We start from the raw sequence: 19,192 nt of genomic DNA, 5'->3' as shown, positions 1-19,192 counted from the left end.
CAGTAGAGCCACAGTGCCACTTCCAGCCTTTTCTGTTTATGTGGTACTGAAGAAACCAACCCAGGGCTTCAAGGCATGATAGGCAAGCGCCCTACTACTAAGCCACATTCCGAGACTCTAGGCGGGTTATTTTTTTGCATACTGGTTATTTTTGCCCAGGGAATAATGAAGGGAAGTGGAAATGTTCAGACTGGCCTGGACTTAAGATCTTTCCCTTTATTGCTGGGATGATAGCCATTAGTTGAGATGGAACATACCAACTTATTTTTTTGGCTTGGACTCAGTGCCTGGGGGCTGTCCCTGAGCTCTTTTGCTTAAGGCTAGAGGCCTACCACTTTGAGCCACAGCTCCACTTCTAGTTTTTGAGTGGTTCATTGGAGACAACAGCCTCATGACTTTCCTGCCTGGGCTGGCTTTGTGCTGCCATCCTCAGATCTTAGCCTCCTAAATAGCTAGGATTACAGATGTGAGTCACCAGGCCCCCCTTTACAATCTTCCTTTCAATCCCTTTTACAATCTTGTCATATCATAGTTAAAAAAAATCACAGATTGCCTCAATAGTGGCATAAGTTTTAATAGTTTTCAGAATATAAGCTGCGTAGCTTTTTACAATAAAAAATGATATAACTTCAGGTACATGCTTTAGGACACTTGGTTAAACAAGCAGTCTGTGTCTCAGGCCACCGCATAAAGGTGGAAGACTTCACAGTGTAACTTGAAAACAGCATGGAGATAGATGATGCATGACACATTGCCTACAAAAGAACATTCTGACAAAACATTAAATAAAGACACAGCATACAGTTTCAAGTATTCAAGCACTGCTTTCAAAACTGCCCTAAAACCACTGACATGTTTTGTCTGAAGAGGAAAAAGATGTAGCTGCTTAGTTCCTGTGGACACAGCATTTCTTTTCCAGAATAAGACTGGCTTTGTGCAGCTTGAAAGCAATGTGAGGAATGATTCTTCCCCTTAACTGTTTAAAAAACAAAACAAAACAAAAAAAACCTAAAATAAATTACAACAGGACTATGGCACTGAAGAGAATGAAATAAAGGGAATAGCATCTTCCCATCATTGCATAGTCTCTGGAAGTGGCAATACTAAAAAGCCACTTTGTTTTTATGCAGCACAAGGGTCATCTTTGCAGAGCACTTGGGCTCCCATAACATTTGGTTGCTTTGTAAGAACAATAACATCCTAAGCCTCCTGCCTCAAAGAGAAGGCAGTACTTTTCACAATCAGCACGATAAGGAAACAAAGTCAAGCTCTCCAGAAAACTAGCTGTGTGAGGACCACACTGTGGGCTTGGCAAGGCAGAACTTATTGTAGGGTCAAAAAGGTAGCCTAGCCCCCTGCTACAGACAGCCATTAGGAAAGGTGTCTGGGGCCCCTGCAAGAATAGAGCAAGTGCTAGGTTCCCTGCACTCTCAGCTATGAGATAGGAACACTGCTGCTCTTTCACTGTGGAGGTGCAGCAAGGAACTGAGTTTTCTCTAGGTATTATATTTTAAAAACAAAATGTACATTGCAATAACATTTTTGTAGGCTTCGGATGAATTAAAAAATCAGATCAAGTAAAGATAAGCGAATGTCTTGTTTGGAACAATGAGCTCAGAAAGCCTAGTCTCATTTTGGATTGCTCTGTCTGTTCTAGGGTTGGTCAGAAGCTGCCACCAACTCAAACCACTGCCTGAGGGCATCACTGAGTGTCTCAGGAAGTGCATTCACATCACGAAGAATGATATAGAATGGGAATGGGAATTCTTCCATGTAGGATCGGATTTCAGGCATCTCTCCAGGTCCTTTAAATATTGGTACTTTAATGTCCAAGATAGAATCCTGTAAAGACATTACAAAGAAAAAAGAAAACTGAATCAGGCCTTTAGCTATTCTGTGTCTTAGTCCACATATAAAATTAGGTTTCCAGGTAAAAGAATTTAAAAATTATCACTGAGGCAGATTTGTTTTTTTTCTTGGTGTGCTGTGGCTTGAATCTCAAATGGCTTTTTAAAAACTAAAGTCTGGGCACTCTACTTCCAGCTTTTTTAACTAGAGATGAGAGTCTCATGGACTTTTTTTTTGCCTGAGCTGGTGTCCATCCTCAGCCTCCTAGTAGTTATATCTGTAATCCTAAATCACTGGTACCTAGCTTTTTGTGCCCCTTTAAAGAGAATGGATACCTTTAAAAGGAAGGAAAAGGGGTAAATAAGATAATCTCATTTTTATGTACTTAGAGAAATTTCCATTAAATCTTCATGTTATCCAGGTGTTAACACATTTCTGCAGCTACAATACTTCTGCAGAACAGAATTGTCTGGCAGGGTGTGTTTACTAAACTGGCTGATGCTTCTTGCTGTGAGAGGGTTGGTCTATTTAGAAGTGGTCAGGTCCAACTCCAAAGGCTGCAATAACTCACCCAGGAAATGGAAGATTTTTGTGTGAATCTGGGCTCCCTGAGTTGTCCTTCACTTTTCAGTAGGAAAGATGATCCTTACCTTACTGGGTTCTTTATGGAAAGTGCATAGAACCACAACTCAAATTGATGAAGCAAATCAAGCCATGTTTCAGAACATGGTGGAAGGAAAATCTCTTCTGCTTTTAGAAAACAGCTTTATTACCAGTCACTCACCCGTGAGCTTGGATTGTCCAACACAACAAAAATAACAAAGATGTTAGCATTCCGAGAGGCCTGAACTGCTGCCAAGACTCTTTCTTTGCCCTCAAGGAACAGGCCTCGGCCATCAGAGACTATTAGGAGTAGTTGTGCAGTTTCTGTAGAACCCATGAAAGAAAGAGGGAATTACAAAAACCTAGAACATAACAGATTAAGTATAGGCTTTCTTGTACTAGTAAAATCAAATGATCTCTAGTAAAACTGATGAATTCTGAGCATATCTATACAAGGGCTATCTATCCTTAGATATATTATTTAGAAGATTAGTATGTCTTGTGTCTCCTATTGATAATGCAGAATTTTCCAAGTGGTAGTGCTTCAGGTAATTTTAAAGCAGGTATCAATACAACAGCGCTCAATCCTAGAAACATGAAATTGTGTCTTTTTAAAAGTTCAGTCAATATCTTATATCCAGTTTGTTTTTTCTTAATAGTGACTCATTTAAGAAAAAAGTTACATAGAAAATATTTTAAAATCTTTCAGTTGAAGATTGCCTGTCTTTGTCAAGGTACTTTAGCAAGTGTTGAAAATTGTGAATGAGGACAGAGATTTTGGGATGTTTCAAAGCAAGAGTGGTTGGACTAGCATATTCTTTTTTTTTTTTTTTTGGTGCTAGACCTACAACTTGAATTCATGGCCTGGCATTGTCCCTGAGCTTTTCTGCTCAAGACTAGTTCTTGTACCACTTGAGCCATAGCTCAGCTTTTTTGGTGATGGACTTTCTTGCCCAGCCTGGCTTTGAACTTCAATCCTAAGACCTCAGCTTCCTGAATAGCTAGGATTACAGGCATGAGCCCCAGTGCCTGACTTAGCTTTCTCTTTAATTAAGATTCTGCTCTGCTTCTGTCTGATCTCTATAGTTAACTCCACACATCCTGTAGATTTCTTTCCAAACTCTGAGCTACTTTCTAGGTCCTCTCTATTAATAAGAAGCCCTGTTAATATGGTAATTATAAGCCTTCTGAATAATGATTAATTTCATCATTGCATAATGTCCTTGTTTTTCTGTAGAACATATAAAAAGATGGTGGTGACAGGTACAATGAGATAAATTTGGTAACAAAATGAAAATGCAGCTCACCTGGATTAATGTTATGTGAAAGTTGCTGAGCAGCTGCAAACATGTTGGGTACAGCCTCTAGAAACTAAACCAAAACCAGACATAATTAGGAAACTAAACTCTTTTAGGACTGTAGGGGCTGAAATGATTTCTGATGTTCAATTATTGCCAAGCTATCCCTTCCCGTACAGATGGTCCTTATATTGCATAGCATTTATATGAATATAGCATTCTCAAGTATAAGACGTGTGTCACTCTCCTTCCCCCTAACTTTTTTTTTGCCTTTTGAAAGAGGGTCTTGCTATGAAATCTAGGCTAGCCTCAAACTTGTAATTCCCCTTTAGTGTTCTGAGAGACACCTCCCAAAGGAAATTCTTCCTTGGGGAAGAAGCAACATTAACACCCATGATCAAAATAGCTTTTTAAAAGAAAATAATATTGCTTGCTTTATTTCATATCACTTCTTGTTTAGGCTAAATGGCTTAGAGAATTGTTTCTGAACAACAGATAGGGTGAATTAGTTTGTCTTTGTAGAATGTTCCGAACCATAAAAAAATGGGAGAAAAAAAAATCAATAGTTAAAAGTCACAGCTTGGTTTATAATGGATGCCAGGGAAACTTCTAATGTAGTAGTATACAGACTGAGGTTTAAGTACTATTCAAATAGAATCAATTTTACTAAATACAGAGGGCTCAAAACACTTAGGCCTCACCAATTTAAGTTTAGGAATAACTGCAAAAGACACTGACTCATTTAAAAATGGTAACATACCTGAGCAATTTTGGTTTTCTTTTGCTGAAATTTGCAGAGCCGTAGAATCTGGGACCCAGAATAATCACTGAACTGCTCATGGAATGGGTGTAACAGCTTTACTGATTCTCCAAAACTTGTGGGATAAAAACCAAATACAAAGCGATTTTTTTGGGGGGAGGAGGAAAGGGTCATAATCAAAATAGTAAGATTGTGTAAAGTTTTCCCACTGGGATTAAAAAGCACCCTTACCTGCACACTGCAATCTGACCCACTTCCAAGAGGGTAAGAGCATTTCCAATCACTGCCAGAGATTCAAATGCAAGCTGTGAAATAAAGTCAGGGGTTTAAGGAATCATAAATTCTCTTAAGCTAGACCTCTAACACTTGACCTGTTATAACATTAAGATTCCCACAAAAGATGCCATCAGTTCACAACCAATCCAGAGGCTTTAGTGACTTCAGGCCCTCTTTGAAGTCACAAATACTAAAACCTAGAAATCTTATCACACAAGAAGAGTCTACTCAAGATGTCATCTACTAAAAATATAAGTTTTGGAGTGGGTAACTTTTCAAAGGACCAAAATATTTGAGACATGGTGAAATTGTACTTTTAAACTCTCCAAAATTGACATCATTTCAAACAACTTATTTTCTCTTCCTTACCTGTTTGGTATGGTTGTCTAACATACTAGAAGAGTCATCAATAGCTAAACAAATCTGGTACTGGCGTTTACTGGGCTTGGTCCTTCGAAGCCAAATCTTGTCTTTCCGAAATTGACTAGCAATGTATGGAATGACTTTCCGCATGTTCAGTCGCTTTCCTGTCCGATAGTCTCCTCTATTTACCAAAGAATGGAAAAGATTAGTAGTTAAGAAGTGCTCATTCCTTAGAATTTTCTTTTCTTTTTTTATTGTTATTTATTTATTTTTGTTGGTCATGGGGCTTGAACTCAGGGCCTGGGCACTGTTCCTCAGCTCTTCAGCTCAAGGCTAGCACTGTACCACTTGAGCCACAGCACCACTTCCGGCTTTTTTCTTTTTGGTTATGTGGTGCTGAGGAATCGAACCAAGGGCCTCAGGCATGCAAGGCAAGCACTCTACCACTGAGCCAACTTCCCAGCCCTAGAATTTTCTTTTAAGGATAAAAATCATATTAGCAATACCTTGAAACTGACAGTTACATTTTATTGTGCCAGGTAACTATTTGGTATTATCAACTAAGGACTAAGGGTCAGTGTCTTCTTGACCACCAGCTAGGAACACTAACTAGTCATGTGGACTAATAATTAGAAACTTCTAGAAAAGCTAGGGCATTAAAAAAACTACAATATTTTCTATGCAAAAGTACATGCCAGGTGCTGGTGGCTCATGCCTATAATCCTAGCTATTCAGGCTGCTGAGATTTGAGGATCGTGTTTTGAAGCCAGCCTGGGCATGAAAATCCGTGAGACACTTAAAACTACTCAGAAAAAGCCAGAAGTGGTGCTGTGACTCAAAGTGGTAAAGTGCTAGCCTTGAGCCAAAAAGTACCCAGGCACTTAGTTCAAGCCCCAGTACTGGTACACTTGCACACTTACACATACACACCTGCTCTCTCTCTCACATATACACAACAAAAATACAATGTTGGGCACATCTTTGAAAATATCTAGGGCTGGGCAGGGGTGGGGGATGAGGGGTAGGGAAGATGGGAAGGGGAAACAAAGGAGGAGGCAACAATGCTTGATTAGAAATGTACTCATTACATTGCCCGTGTAATTGTAATCCCTCTGTATGGTATTTTCAAAAAAAAAAAAAATCTAGGTAAGCGACAGGTGATAAGGTAAATCTAGGCTTTGCATTTCCCACCAAACATCACAGAAACCTGTGGTAGAGACATAAGAAACATGGTAAGAACATCACGCTAGAGGCCAGTACAGCAGAAGTGCTAACTTAGAAGCCAGGGATAGGAATGTGGCTTAGTGGTAGAGTGTTTGCCTCGTATGCATGAAGCCCTAGGTTTAATTCCTCAGTACCACAGACACAGAAAAAGCCAGAAGGGGCACTGTGACTCAAGTGGTAGCCTTAAGCTTCTAAGAAGCTCAGGGACAATGCCCAGGCCCAGAGTTTAAGCCCCAGGATTGGAAAAAAAAAAAAAAAAAAGGTTAGTGCTGGGCTCAACAGGCATGGTGACGCTGTTAACTTTTCAGGCATGGTGGGTAAAACTTACTTCAGCTTGGCTGCCTGTGTAGGCTCTAAAATGAGGCGAAGCTGCTCGCACAGCTGTTGTGAGAGTGGAGCAGTTAAGACCAGGTAGCTCTGCCACATCTCAGCTGCCGCTTTCTCCTGGGACAACAGCAATGACATATAAGTTACTTCTTTAAACTATCAAAAGGCACTCAAGTTATTATGGCAAGACAACTTGAAGAATATAGAAAACAAGTTGCAAAAACCTTCTTAACTACAGGACTTTAAAACTTCTCTCAAGCAAGCTCTGATCTAAATCAATTAAAAATACTTCCCATCAAACCAACTGCATTTGCAGGTAAGAATACAATACAGCCATTAAATGAATTCATTACCAAATCAATGCCTTGTTCATATCACCTAGAGTTAAAAATAACATGTACTCTTCCTATGGCAAAGGTAGAAGTAAGTAACCTTGCTGCCCAAAGTGATAGGCAAAGGTCCAAGTAAGTAATTTTGCTGCCCAAAGTGATAATTTTAGAATGCCTACTTAATCCAACCACGGCAGAACACTCAACACACAAATTTGAAAATGGCGATAATAACCAAAGCAAATGTAGGAAACAAAGTCATTAAAGATAAAATTTCTTGGGTCAGTCCACACAGCCAGCTGTTGGTTGACTGGTTCTGAGAATGGTGCAGCACAGACTTTTGCCTAGCCTTTAACAGTTAGCCATTACAGTCAGTTTCTGTTTTAATTAAGCTATAGACCTTAGATAGTCTAAGCTTTTAGGACTGTAATTGAATTTTCCATATGCCTGGTTCCTTTTACAAAAATTACTGGAAAAAAAATTACTGGAGCTAAAAACCTGTTAAGTTGGTCATTTCTCAAAGTCAAGGTATTTTATGAGTACAATCCCACTAACTTACTTCTTCTGCATTCCCAGATTCTTGTGGCTGCCATGTTTCCAGCTGTCTCTCCATCTCCTGTCTTAGTTCATTGACATCTTTTAAAAAGGGCTATTAAGAAAAAGGCATAGGTAAGAAGTTGCCCAAGTTGGAATCACCCAACTTTTATCATTGGCTACCTTCCTCCCATTGCAAGAAACTCAAAACTTAAGCAAGCATATTTAATGGTGCAATGAGATGGTGGAAAATGATTCCTCTAATAGGTTAGCTTGAGTTAATAGTTGAGACTCAGGGCTCTTCCTAAATATAGGCATTACAGTAGGACTCTTTATTATTTAACCACTATAAATTGTCCTGAAGACTCCTTACAAAAATATAGTAAAGGTTAGGATGCGAGACTCAAAGCCTGAGGAACAGAGTCACCAACATGGATATCTGGGCACTGGGATTAACTATTGGAACAGTGTAATTTGAAGAATCCTGTCTTACAAGGAATATTCTTACAAGGTTTGATAAAGACAGGATATGATTTAAGGCAACTTAAAATTAAAAAATGAATCAGTTATGAAAGCAGTAATTTGTGAGTTTTAGTACTTGGAAAATTGTATCCACGAGGTACTGATGGAGTGTGTGAATGGTTGAATCTCGGCTTCTCTCTGGTTTCTCGTCTGTTTCCTTGTGGGATCTGTCTGTCCTGGGGTCCTCATCTGTTTTAATGGTTTGGGTCTCAAGCTCCATCTCCTCAAAGCCTATTTTTGAATAAGAACATAATTTTATTTATTGTCACATTTGCTTACATCTGAACATTCATTACTGCCCATTAGTCCTGAACAGTGAATCAAACCTCATTCATCTCAGCACATTTCCACAGGTTGATTCCATGTGTTCTTGCTCCTCTAACAGTAATTACTAATTCTTGCTAATTTATCCCCTTATCACCCTCACATTGAAGGTAGCTGTTTGGGTAAGAGTAGTAGGGAAGACCAATTTATCTTCACAGCCGGTAAAAACTGCACTAATATGCTGGTGCACAGCTCAGTGGCTGTCAGGAGCCCTTGACAAGCTTGCATAAGGCCCTGAGTTTAATTTCCAGTACTGAAAAATCAGCAAAATAAATCTAGTGTTTCATCTTATGGATGAGGAAAGTGATGAGAAAACACCACCTTTCATGGAATGACACGAGAGGCAAGCTTGAATTTGATTCTAGACCCAAAGCTTTTTCGTCTCCCATTCAAAAAATAACAAGACAGTTGTCCAGTTGTCTACATTCTTGAAAGGACAAGAAGAAAGAGCCGCTGAATATGACAGGTTCTTGTTAATTTGCTACATGTATTCCCTAGGTAAAAAAAATAAACTGCCTGGGGCTGGGAAGATAGCTCAGTGGTGTAGAGTGCTTGTCTCGCATGCATGAGTCCCTGGGTTTGATTCCTCAACACCACATAAGCAGAAAATGCCAGAAGTGGTGCTGTGGCTCAAGTGGTAGAGTGCTAGCCTTGAGCCAAAAGAAAACTCAGAGATAGTGGCCGACCCGAGTTCAAGCCCCATGACCAGCAAAAAACATAAAACCAAAACCAAACAAACAAAATGCCCAATGGTGTGTATGTGTGTGTTGATGTGAGTACTTGTTTCCCCAGCTACTCCGGAGGTGAGATTGTGGTTGGAAGCCAACCTAGACAAAACTGAAGAAAATAAAGCAAAATAGGGGCTAGGATTATGTCTCAAGTGCTAGACTATCTGTGAAGCCTTGAGCTCAATCCCTAATACCACTACACAGATAAACTGCCTGGTGGTGGAAAAATCTGTTGCATTTTCTTCTATTTCTTTTGCTATTTCGTTAGTTATGCTTCAGTGTAATTGAAAACATTTCTGCAGTAACCAAGAATATACCCTTTCATCATAAGTAAAGGAAACGTATTACTTTGTTTTTCCTATATACTTGAAAAGACCACTCCTACATCCTCTGCCCCGAACAATAAGCAGTGAAATGATTATGCAAATTACTCATCTAAGCTATGGTAGGGCATGAAAATGATCAGATTATAGTCCAAGAGAACTAACTTCTCTTAAGTTACAGAGCTTAGGAAGGGTATAGTCACTAGCAGTACTCACTAGAGGCCGCCCTGGTCCCTGATTTGACTTCATCTAGCTTCAGCTGCTCTTTGTCTTCTGTTCTGAGCTCTTCTTCCTGCTCAATGTCCATTGGGCCGTCCTCTGTTTCCTCTTCTTTATTGAAGTCTTTTGCAGTCTGTTGCTGCTCCTTGCTGGCCACATCTGTCAACAGTGCACACAACGTAATATGTGGGCTACAGTTTCCCTCACTTCTAGGTTTGAAAATTATTCTAATGCTAGCTGTCCCTGACAGAACAGGTTTGGACACTTTGTTGGACCTAAGATCTCTTGCTGACCCACTGGTACTGTTTTACTTCTTATAGACATTATGAGGACACAGTATAATTATGTATGGAACTATGAAAATATTTATTGCTTAGGCCAGACAATGAACAATAACAGTCTGGACACATAACTCAGAACACACCTAATAGACCATATCCTCTTATTACTACAGAGCATAAAAAAGAATACAGGAAGAATCTCACTGAGCATTGTAATCTTTTTTTTTTTTTTTTTTGTCAGTAATGGGACTTGAATTCTGGGCTTGGGCGCTGTCCTTCAGCTCTTCAGCTCAAGGCTAGCATTCTAACACTTGAGCTACAGGGCCACTTCTGGTTTTCTGGTTGTTTATTGGAGGTAATGGTCTTATGGACTTTCTTGCTCAGGCTGTCTTTGAATTGTGATCCTCAGACATTAGCCTTCTGAGTAGCTAGGATTACAGGTATGAGCCACCGGTGCCTGGCTAGCATTGTAATCTTTGAAAAACTGTTATGGCTCACACAATTACTTAAGGATTTCCATGACCATACAGTAAAGGCTCCTAAGTGTCTCTGACACAAAGCTAATGTTCTTTTTTCTTTTAAGTGGGATCAGGGCTACTGGACAGAATAGCTAGGCTCTCCTGGGTTGAAACTTCATTCAGAAGGGTTCTTCTGACAAGACTATGACTTGGTCATGACAGAGAGACATTTTCTGTCCACCATATACAAAGTCATTCACAGTTGGATATTCACAAGGAGCCACAGTAGAGGCCTTGACCCATTAGGAGCTGAGAGAGACACTGCCCAAGGAGTGGGAAGAACTGGCCCATACTGCTGTAAGTAGCTGGAATGAACAATCAACTTTCTCCATTTCTGTTCAAATAAGAAGAGGCATAGAAAAAGTTACCTACCACTTGAACCATACTCATAGGTAGCTATTACCAACACTAGTTTCCATATTAGGAATGAAAGTGTGATGTCACCAGAAAGCCAGGTGCAGAGACTCATACTTCTAGTCGTAGCCATAAGGGAGATGAAGATCAGGAGGTCAGTCCACTATTAAAAAATAGTAAGCTGAGCACCAGTAGTTCACACCTATAAGCCTAGCTACTCAAGAGGCTAAGATCTGAGGATCACAGTTCAAAGCCAGCCTGGGCAGAAGTCTGTGAGACTCTTATCTCCAATTAACCCTCAGAAAACTAAGTGGTGCTGTGGCTCGAAGTGGTGGAGTGCTCTTCTTGAACAATACAGCTCAGGGACAGCACCCAGGTCCTGAATTCAAGCCCATGACCAATTCCAAAAGATAAAAAATGCCTACCTTCTGAATAGGGACTTATTTCAAGTTCATAGCTCCTGCTGTGACCTATTTGAAGGAGACTATAAAGGAATATACAGTAGTAAGATATTCTGAAAGTTGGATAATTGAGGTTCAAAGCCAGTTGGGGCAGAAGAATCCTAAGACTCTAAGCAAAAAATGGTGCCAGAAGTATGCAGCAGCCAAGATAAAGTTGAGGTCCATGAGTTCCAGTAAATGGGGATGGAGGAGGAAAGAAACCTTGAGATTAGCACTAGGCTTGGATATGGCCAGCTGTTTGTATAGTTATTAATAGAATTCTTATCTTCCGGCTTTTTTCTTATGTGGTGCTGAGTAATTAAACCAAGGGCCTCATGCATGCAAGGCATGCACTCAACCACTGAGCCACCTTCCTAGCCTTCTGAGCACTTACTTATACTTGGCTATGACTAGCAAAAACCAATGATATTTCTGCAGTTAGAAGTATTCCTAATTTATGTATTACTGAGAAATAAGCTCTACTACAGTGCTATAATAACAAAAACAGCACAAAATAGACCTGAAGAACAACAAAACAAATTAGATGACCCAGAAATAAAACCATATATTTATAGTCATCTGATATTTGATGATAAGGGAGTCGAAGATATAAAGTAAAACAAAGATAGCCTCTTCAATAATTGGTGTTGGAAAAACTGGACATTCATATGCAGAAAACTGAATGTGGGTTTGTGTTTGTAATCATGCACTAACATCAACTCAATGTGGACTGAAGATCTCAATGTCAGGAGGCAGTAGGAGAAACACTAGAACTATAGGCATAGACAAAAGCTTTGAAGAGTCCCAGGGGCCTAGCAGATAGGAGAAACTTGACAAATAGGATTACATCAAAATAAAAAGTTTCTGTATAGTAAAGGACATAGTCACTGAACTAGAAAAACAGCCAACAGACTGGGAGATCTTTACCAGCAGTATATCTGAGAAAGGCCTAGTATGTATATTTTGGAATATACAAGGAGCCCAATAAAGTTATCACTTCCAAAGCTAATAAACCAATCAAATGGGCAAAGGCGCTAAAGAGAGACTTCTCAGAAGAAGAGGTTAGAATGGTAAAGAAGAAACACATGAGGAAGTGTTCACCATCCCTGGCTATAAAGGAAATACAAAAAAATAACTGAGATTCCATCTTACCCAGTTAAATTGGCCAACATCTTGAATTCAAACAAGTGTTGGCAGGGATGTGGGGGAAAAGGAACCTTACAATGTTGGTGAGAATGTAAACTAATACCATCACTCTGGAAGTTCCTCAAGAAATGAATGTAAGATCTTTCCTATAACCCAGCCATACCACTCCTGGGCATCTACTCAGAACATCACAGGACAAGATACCATCAAGACACTTGCACATAAAGACACTGCACTATTAACAACAGTCAAGTTACAGAAACAGACTAGATGCCCTACAATAGATGAGTGGATCCTCCACAATGGGGGGGCCATTAGAAAGAATAATATGCCATTTGCAGGGAAATGGATGGACCTAGAATAAATCATGTTAAGTGAGGTAAACCAAGTTCAGAGAGACAAGCATACATGTTTTCTCTTCTATGTGGCAGCTACATCTAAAATAATACCGCCCATGATAAATTATACAGGAGTCTTGGCATCCATACACAGTTGAGCCTAAGGGAGGATATTCTTAGGGTGCGAACACAGAAGCACAATGCCTATATGCCTCTGATCATATAAAATAGTTTTCATCAAAATGAACTCCAAGAAATGGGAAAAAAATGATGCTAAAAAAATGCTATAAAAGCCAGTTTCTCTAATTTACCCAAGAGGCACACATTCACATTCTACAAACTCAAAGCACTCTGAGCAAAAGGAGAAGCTTTCTGTCATCATACCATAGGTCTGTGCATCGAATGTGTTGCTGCCTTGTTTAATGTGCTCAAATGCATCTGCATCTTCCACTTGGGCCTCAGGCTCAGCTGACTTCTGTTCATGCTGATTCTCGGTGTCCATAGTCCTCAATCTCTTATGTACATGCTCATTGTGATCACCCATGGAGCGTTCATTGTCAGCCTGTCCAGGTTTCCTTTTAAAACTCTGCAAAATAATAGGAGATTCATAAGAGCTGTGTCTGTAATAACAAGACTCAAAATCACCATTATGTTCATCAACAGGTAGGGATAGGGGCTGGGAAGGTGGCTCAGTGGTAGAGTGCTTGCCTTGCATGCTCGAGGCCCTGGGTTCGATTCCTCAACACCACATAAGCAGAAAGAAAAAAGCCGAAAGTGGCGCTGTGGCTCAAGTGGTAGAGCACTAGCCTTGAGCTGAAGAGCTGAGGGACAGCGCCCAGGCCCAGAGTTCAGGCCCCACGACCGGACCAAAAAACAAAACAAAAAAAAAAAACAAACAAAAAAAACAAAAAACAGGTAGGGATAGTCATGTAAAATAAAATTCCAAGGCTGGCCACTGGTGGCTCAAACCTGTAATCCTGGCTACTCAGGAGGCTGAGATCTGTGGATTGTGATTTAAAGCCAGCCTGGGCAGGAAAGTCTGTGAGACTCTTATCTCTGATTACCCACCAAAACACTAGAAGTGGAACTATGGCTCAAAGTGTTAGAGTGCTAGTGCTAGTCTTGAGTCAAAGAGCTCAGGGACAGTGTGCAGGCCCGAGTTCTAGTTCCATAACTGACAGAAGAATAAAGTTCAATGCAATTATTTAAAAATGGGGCTTCATGGGCTAGGAATGTGGCTTAATGGTACAGTGCTTGCCTAGCATGCATGAAGTCCTGGATTCCTCAGTACCAGATAAACAGAAAAAGCCAGAAGTGATACTGTGGCTCAAGTGATGGAGTGCTGGCTTTGAGCAAAAGAAGCTTAGGAATAGTGCCCAGGCCCTGAGTTCAAGCCCCAGGCCTGTCAAAAACAACAAAAAACAAAAACAAAAATAAAAAAATGGAGCTTCTATACATACTTATGTAAAATAGTTGATATCTAAAACAGTGCCAAATATACAAAGATGCTACCCTGATAAAACTGGGAAAGGTCCTGTCAGTAGATTGGGAACAGTGCAGCAGGTAGGCATATGGGGGAAAAGCACATGGCTATGGACAGAGACAAGAGTAACAATGGAGGGTGCTGCTGGATAGCAGCACATAGGACCTAGTTGTTAGCTTCCATAGTAGGAATGGACATAGGAAAGAAACCCCAGGGTTTTCCCAGTACAGACTCTACAGTTTTGATCTGCTCACCAAGGCTGCCACTTATGCCTGGGGAAACAGCCAAAGCTAGATGTGTGACCATTTTTTGTTTTTGTTTTTTGGTAATGTTCCTGGGGCTTGAACTCAGGGCCTGGGTGCTACTGACCTTGAGCTTTTGTGCTCAAGGCTAGTGCTATACCAGCTGAACCACAACTTTACTTGGGGCTTTTTGGTGGTTAAATGGGGATAAGAGTCTCATGGACTTTCCCGCCCATCCTCAGATCTTAGCTTACTGAGTAGCTAGGATTAAAGGTATAAGCTACAGTTGCCCAGGTGTTTTGCTTTCTTTAATCACAAACAAACCTTTCATAAATCTTATGACACTTTTTACAGATAGAAACCTGTGTATTTTTCTTGGTGTGTCTCTGGGAGGCCAAACGGGCAAAGAAATTAGATTCATGGCCTTCTGCTTGGTTAGCATCCGCAGTTCCAGTCCCATGTTCCTAAGAAGAGACATAAGAAGAATGAGATAGATGAAGCTATTACAAGCACTGGTGGTTGTCCTGTATTATTAAATACGTCCTCTATCAAGCTCTGCTTGTTCTAAAACTTACTCTGATTAAGGCCTGGCCAGTGTGCAGAAACAGGAACATGAAGACCTAGAAGGTACCTACCTTTGCAAGGTAGTTGTGGACCTAATTTTCTTACTGTAAAAGCAGGACAGACCTCTATTAGGCTCTTTCCTCAACCAGCATTTCACTTTTGAGGTTGTCATTTAACTCATCAAGGCTTTCCTCAAATATAATGTACAGAAAATAGCATTTTATCATCTATTTCTATAGAGCTATTAAAAGGACTTGCTGGAATATTGAAAATGTTTAGCACTTAATGGATCCTCTATGAATGACGGTGGTAGGATACAAGAAACACAAACAACCTCAAAGAGGCTGAGGAACACGTCATCTGGTGTTCAATACTCTCTCCACAGCAGTGACAATGTCTTGAATTGTAGTCATAGCTGAACACATCACCACCAGTAAAGGAATGACAATGTTATTTTTAAATGAACATGTATAGAACGTAGTAGAGTAAGGACAAGTAAGATGCTAATAGAGATATACTGTTGCATGAAGTCTAAATTCATCCTTTCCTTTCTTGGAAGCTTTTTGAGAAATAATCTGATTCTCCCATCAAGTATGACCATTTTAGTAACTTTTTCTTGTAAAGCATATAATTTAAATGCAATCTGTAGGACAACAGTCTGAGAGGCATATAAAAATAGGCATACATTTTCTCCAAGAATGGTTAATAATGTCAACAACAAAAAACAGTAACAAAACCCACACATATACCAACTATTGCTAGAGAATGACTTCAGACAAGGAGAGGCAGCTGGCCAAGCAGCAAGGATCCATCACCTCTTTCCCTTGTTCCTTCTCAGGTGCAGCCCCTGCAAGCTCCACAGCCTGTGTACTCTGCACATTCTCCACACCAGTCTGCCCGCAGGAGGCATGTTCCTTCCTTTCTGTGGTCTCTGGCATCTGCTCCTCTGTATCAGACTTTTCCCCTTCTTCCTGCTCCTGTGCAAAAACCAAACAGCATTAAATGCTTTAGGGATGGACTTACAGAGCATAGACTGCTTAGAAAAGGTTTTTAAACAGACAAATAAAACCCCTACTTATGGATAAATGTTCTCTGGTTTTACCAAATAAAGTGTTTCTTTGTTATTGTTACCCCAGACCAAAGAAAAGCCAGACATCACAGTACCTGGGGTTGGAGACCTTGGTCAACAGTCCTGCTATCATTTTCTCCACCTTCCTCAGTGGTTTCTTTGTCTTCTTCCTCCAAAGACGGTTGCTGCTGCTCTGAGTTTTCTTCACCAGCATCTTGGTCTTCAGCCCCTGTGTCCATCTCTTCCTCTTCTTTGACCTTGTCATCTTCAGCGGGGCCTTCCTCAGAGTCTTGTGGACCTTCACCTTCATTCTGCTCAGCCTCAGTCACTTCTTTCATTTCTTCAGCTTCATGGCTTGTTTCTTCGGTATCCACTGCTTTTTCTTTGATCTCCAAAGGGTTCTCTTCTGGGTAGGTAAAACAAAAAGACGGCACTCAGAACTTGAAACATGCTGTTAGCTAGGTGCAGTAGTTGGCTTTAAAAAAAAAAAAAAGAGTTGGCTTTTTCCCCCAGCTTGGGGAAAAAAGTTCAAAAGACCCCTTCAACCAATAACTGGGTGCAGTGGCATGCAGCTGTATAGGAAGCCAAGAGCATAGTGCTTTCAGACTAGCCAGACAAAAAGTTTGAAAGACTATATCTCAATGGAAGAAAGTAGGCATGGTGGTAAATGGATGATGAGGATGATGGTAGAGGTGTGTTCCTAGGCAGAAAGTGAGACTTTATCTCAAAATATCTAGTCCAAAAAGGGGCTGGAGGAATGGTTACGCAGTAGCATTTCAAGGTCTTAATAAGTTCAAACCTCAGTCCAACCACTCCCTCCCTAAAAAACCAACAAAAATAAACCAATAGAAGACACCCAGAAAGTATTTTAATTTTATTCTCTAATCTACAGATTGGCAAAGTAGTTCCCAGTGGACAAATCTAGCCTTCCTCTCCTTTCTACAATTAGTTTGAAAGCTTATAGCCACATATATTCTATGTTTCCTCACACAATGTATGCAGAGTATGACCGCTTTTACACTGTAACAGCACTCTGGAGATTTTCATCTTAATTTTATGCATACTTAGTTTTTCTTGTCAGGATTGAAGGCAAATTTCAAAATTAGATTTTACAATTTGCTACTTTTGTTTCCATGTCTCTCAAATGTACATACATATTTAAAAGTAGCTTTTCACTGGGTGCTGATGGTTAATGCCTGTAATCTTAGCTACTCAGAAGGCTGAGACCTGAGGATTTTGGTTCAAAGCCAGTCAGCTTAGGAAAGTCCATGAGGATCTTATCTCCAATTAACCATCAGAAAACAAGTGGTGCTGTGCTTAAAGTGGCAGAGTGTTAGCTTTCAGCAGAAGAGCTCAGGGATAGTGTTCAGGTCTCGAGTTCAAGCTCTATGACTGACAAAAATACATACATAAAGGCAGCTTTTCTAAGTGCACAAGTCATCAGAATGAGGCGAACATATATCTTTCTGTCTCATTGGCCAGTGTGACTGGGACCTTCCACTGTGTGTCCTATGCATGTGATTTTCTTGTGGCTATTTAATCTCCTATTCCATTTCATATTTCAAAATAATCACACAACACCAAATAACTGAATGCATCGTTTCCTGAAAAAAGCTATAACTGGGCTGGTAAGGCTTCAGTGTATCAAGACTGTATTACAAGATGGTCATGGCTTTGGAGAGACAGCTGTTTGCACTGAGGCAACATTAGCTTATAGCAATACAATGACAGGATGAGAAGTGACAACTTCAGAGAGATTTATTGGCTATGAGCTGTTCATCTACTCATATGAGAAACACTTTGAGGGAAAAGAAAACCGTTTTTCTCAAACTGGTATTAAGTTAACCCAACAGTACTTATGACTCGGCCACGATACTAAGCTGCTCTCTGGGGGAAAAAAATCAATTACTGCTCCTTGACAATGACTTCCAATTGGATTCCTTGGGCTTCTCCAAGATGTACCTTCTCCTTCCTCATTGTCTGTATCCTCGCCACCATCTTTGTCTTCACTGTCAAGGTTCAAGTCGTCCGGAAGGTTCAAGGGCTCAGGTTCTGGTAACTTCTCCTGATTGCCATGGTAAGGGTCCACCTCATTCTCATCATATTCTCTCTAAGACAATAAGAGAGCAGGGAGAAAAAGAACTTATTAGTGTAAAGGATAGAGGTATGTCTCAAGTGGTAAGAGTGTCTTAACAAGCATGAAACTTGTTTTGTGTGTGTGTGTGTGTGTGTGTGTGTGTGTGAGAGAGAGAGAGAGAGACAGACAGACAGACAGACAGACAGACAGACAGACAGACAGACAGACAGACAAGACAGCTCTCATTATGAAGCTCAGGCCAGCTCTAAACTTGTAATTTTCTTGGAAGGCCTTAAGCCTTAAGTCTGAGGATCACAGGCATGGGCAACAATGACAGATTCTATTATACATTCTTTTATGAAGTCAAGGGAGAGTGATCAATAATTAGGAAAAAAGAATTCATAAGGCATTCCAAGGATTTTGAAGTACACAGTTCTTGGTCTCAAGGCTGAGTAAAGCAGTTTCCAATCCTCATTACCTCATCTATTTGTTCATTAATTTTGTCTTGGTCTTGTGTATCACCATCAGATTCTGCTTCTTCTTCTTCTTTTTTATCTTGGTGGTGCTTATCTTTGTTCAAATTCCTAGCATCTAAGTTGTCATCTTTAGCAACAAGTTCAGAACCTTCCTAAATGTCAAAAAGAGAAACACAAATTGTCATTTTCTTTCTCATCAACTGTTCTTCAAGGGTTAACCTTCCCAATGTAGTCCTCGGATGTCTCCAGCCAACAGGGCATAGACCTGACCTGAAGACACCAAGTCCAGATAACAGCAAGAATAGTACCTATGGATCTAATTAGATGCACAGATCCCTGCAACTAATGTGACACACTCAGCCCTGGAAATTTAGAGCTGGAGAAATTCAGCAGCTAACGCACAGAAGAATAAGGTTTGTGCTTCTGCAGTGAAGTCTTAGGTCAGCATGCTCTTTCTTCTCTGAATGCAATCAATGAGATGAGAGAAAAAAAACAGAAAAAGAGAGATGGAAAAAATAAGAAAAAC

At 40.3% G+C, this 19,192-nt stretch overlaps 1 protein-coding gene across 2 annotated transcripts in view; it reads right to left on the bottom strand.

The window, feature by feature from the left end:
• Positions 1–558: 558 nt before the first annotated feature.
• Mdn1 (midasin AAA ATPase 1) overlaps positions 559–19,192 on the bottom strand; it is a 157,373-nt gene continuing 138,739 nt past the window's right edge. For both annotated transcript variants that reach the window (XM_070010465.1, XM_070010466.1), the window contains exons 87-102: positions 18,669–18,818; positions 18,076–18,223; positions 16,209–16,519; positions 15,860–16,021; positions 14,843–14,944; positions 13,140–13,341; positions 9,676–9,837; positions 8,161–8,315; positions 7,588–7,677; positions 6,701–6,816; positions 5,155–5,329; positions 4,741–4,814; positions 4,510–4,624; positions 3,759–3,822; positions 2,633–2,775; positions 559–1,842 (exon numbers count right to left, since the gene is read on the bottom strand). In XM_070010465.1, the coding sequence (XP_069866566.1) occupies positions 1,654–1,842; positions 2,633–2,775; positions 3,759–3,822; positions 4,510–4,624; positions 4,741–4,814; positions 5,155–5,329; positions 6,701–6,816; positions 7,588–7,677; positions 8,161–8,315; positions 9,676–9,837; positions 13,140–13,341; positions 14,843–14,944; positions 15,860–16,021; positions 16,209–16,519; positions 18,076–18,223; positions 18,669–18,818 (2,358 nt within the window). In that variant the 3' untranslated portion in view covers positions 559–1,653. The remainder of the gene's footprint in view (positions 1,843–2,632; positions 2,776–3,758; positions 3,823–4,509; positions 4,625–4,740; positions 4,815–5,154; positions 5,330–6,700; positions 6,817–7,587; positions 7,678–8,160; positions 8,316–9,675; positions 9,838–13,139; positions 13,342–14,842; positions 14,945–15,859; positions 16,022–16,208; positions 16,520–18,075; positions 18,224–18,668; positions 18,819–19,192) is intronic.

The sequence above is a fragment of the Dipodomys merriami genome, unplaced genomic scaffold (genome assembly GCF_024711535.1).
Source record: "Dipodomys merriami isolate MVZ:Mamm:240054 unplaced genomic scaffold, mDipMer1.0.p SCAF_8, whole genome shotgun sequence".
Lineage (NCBI taxonomy): Eukaryota > Metazoa > Chordata > Mammalia > Rodentia > Heteromyidae > Dipodomys > Dipodomys merriami.
This window is presented reverse-complemented; position numbering and strand designations above follow the sequence as displayed.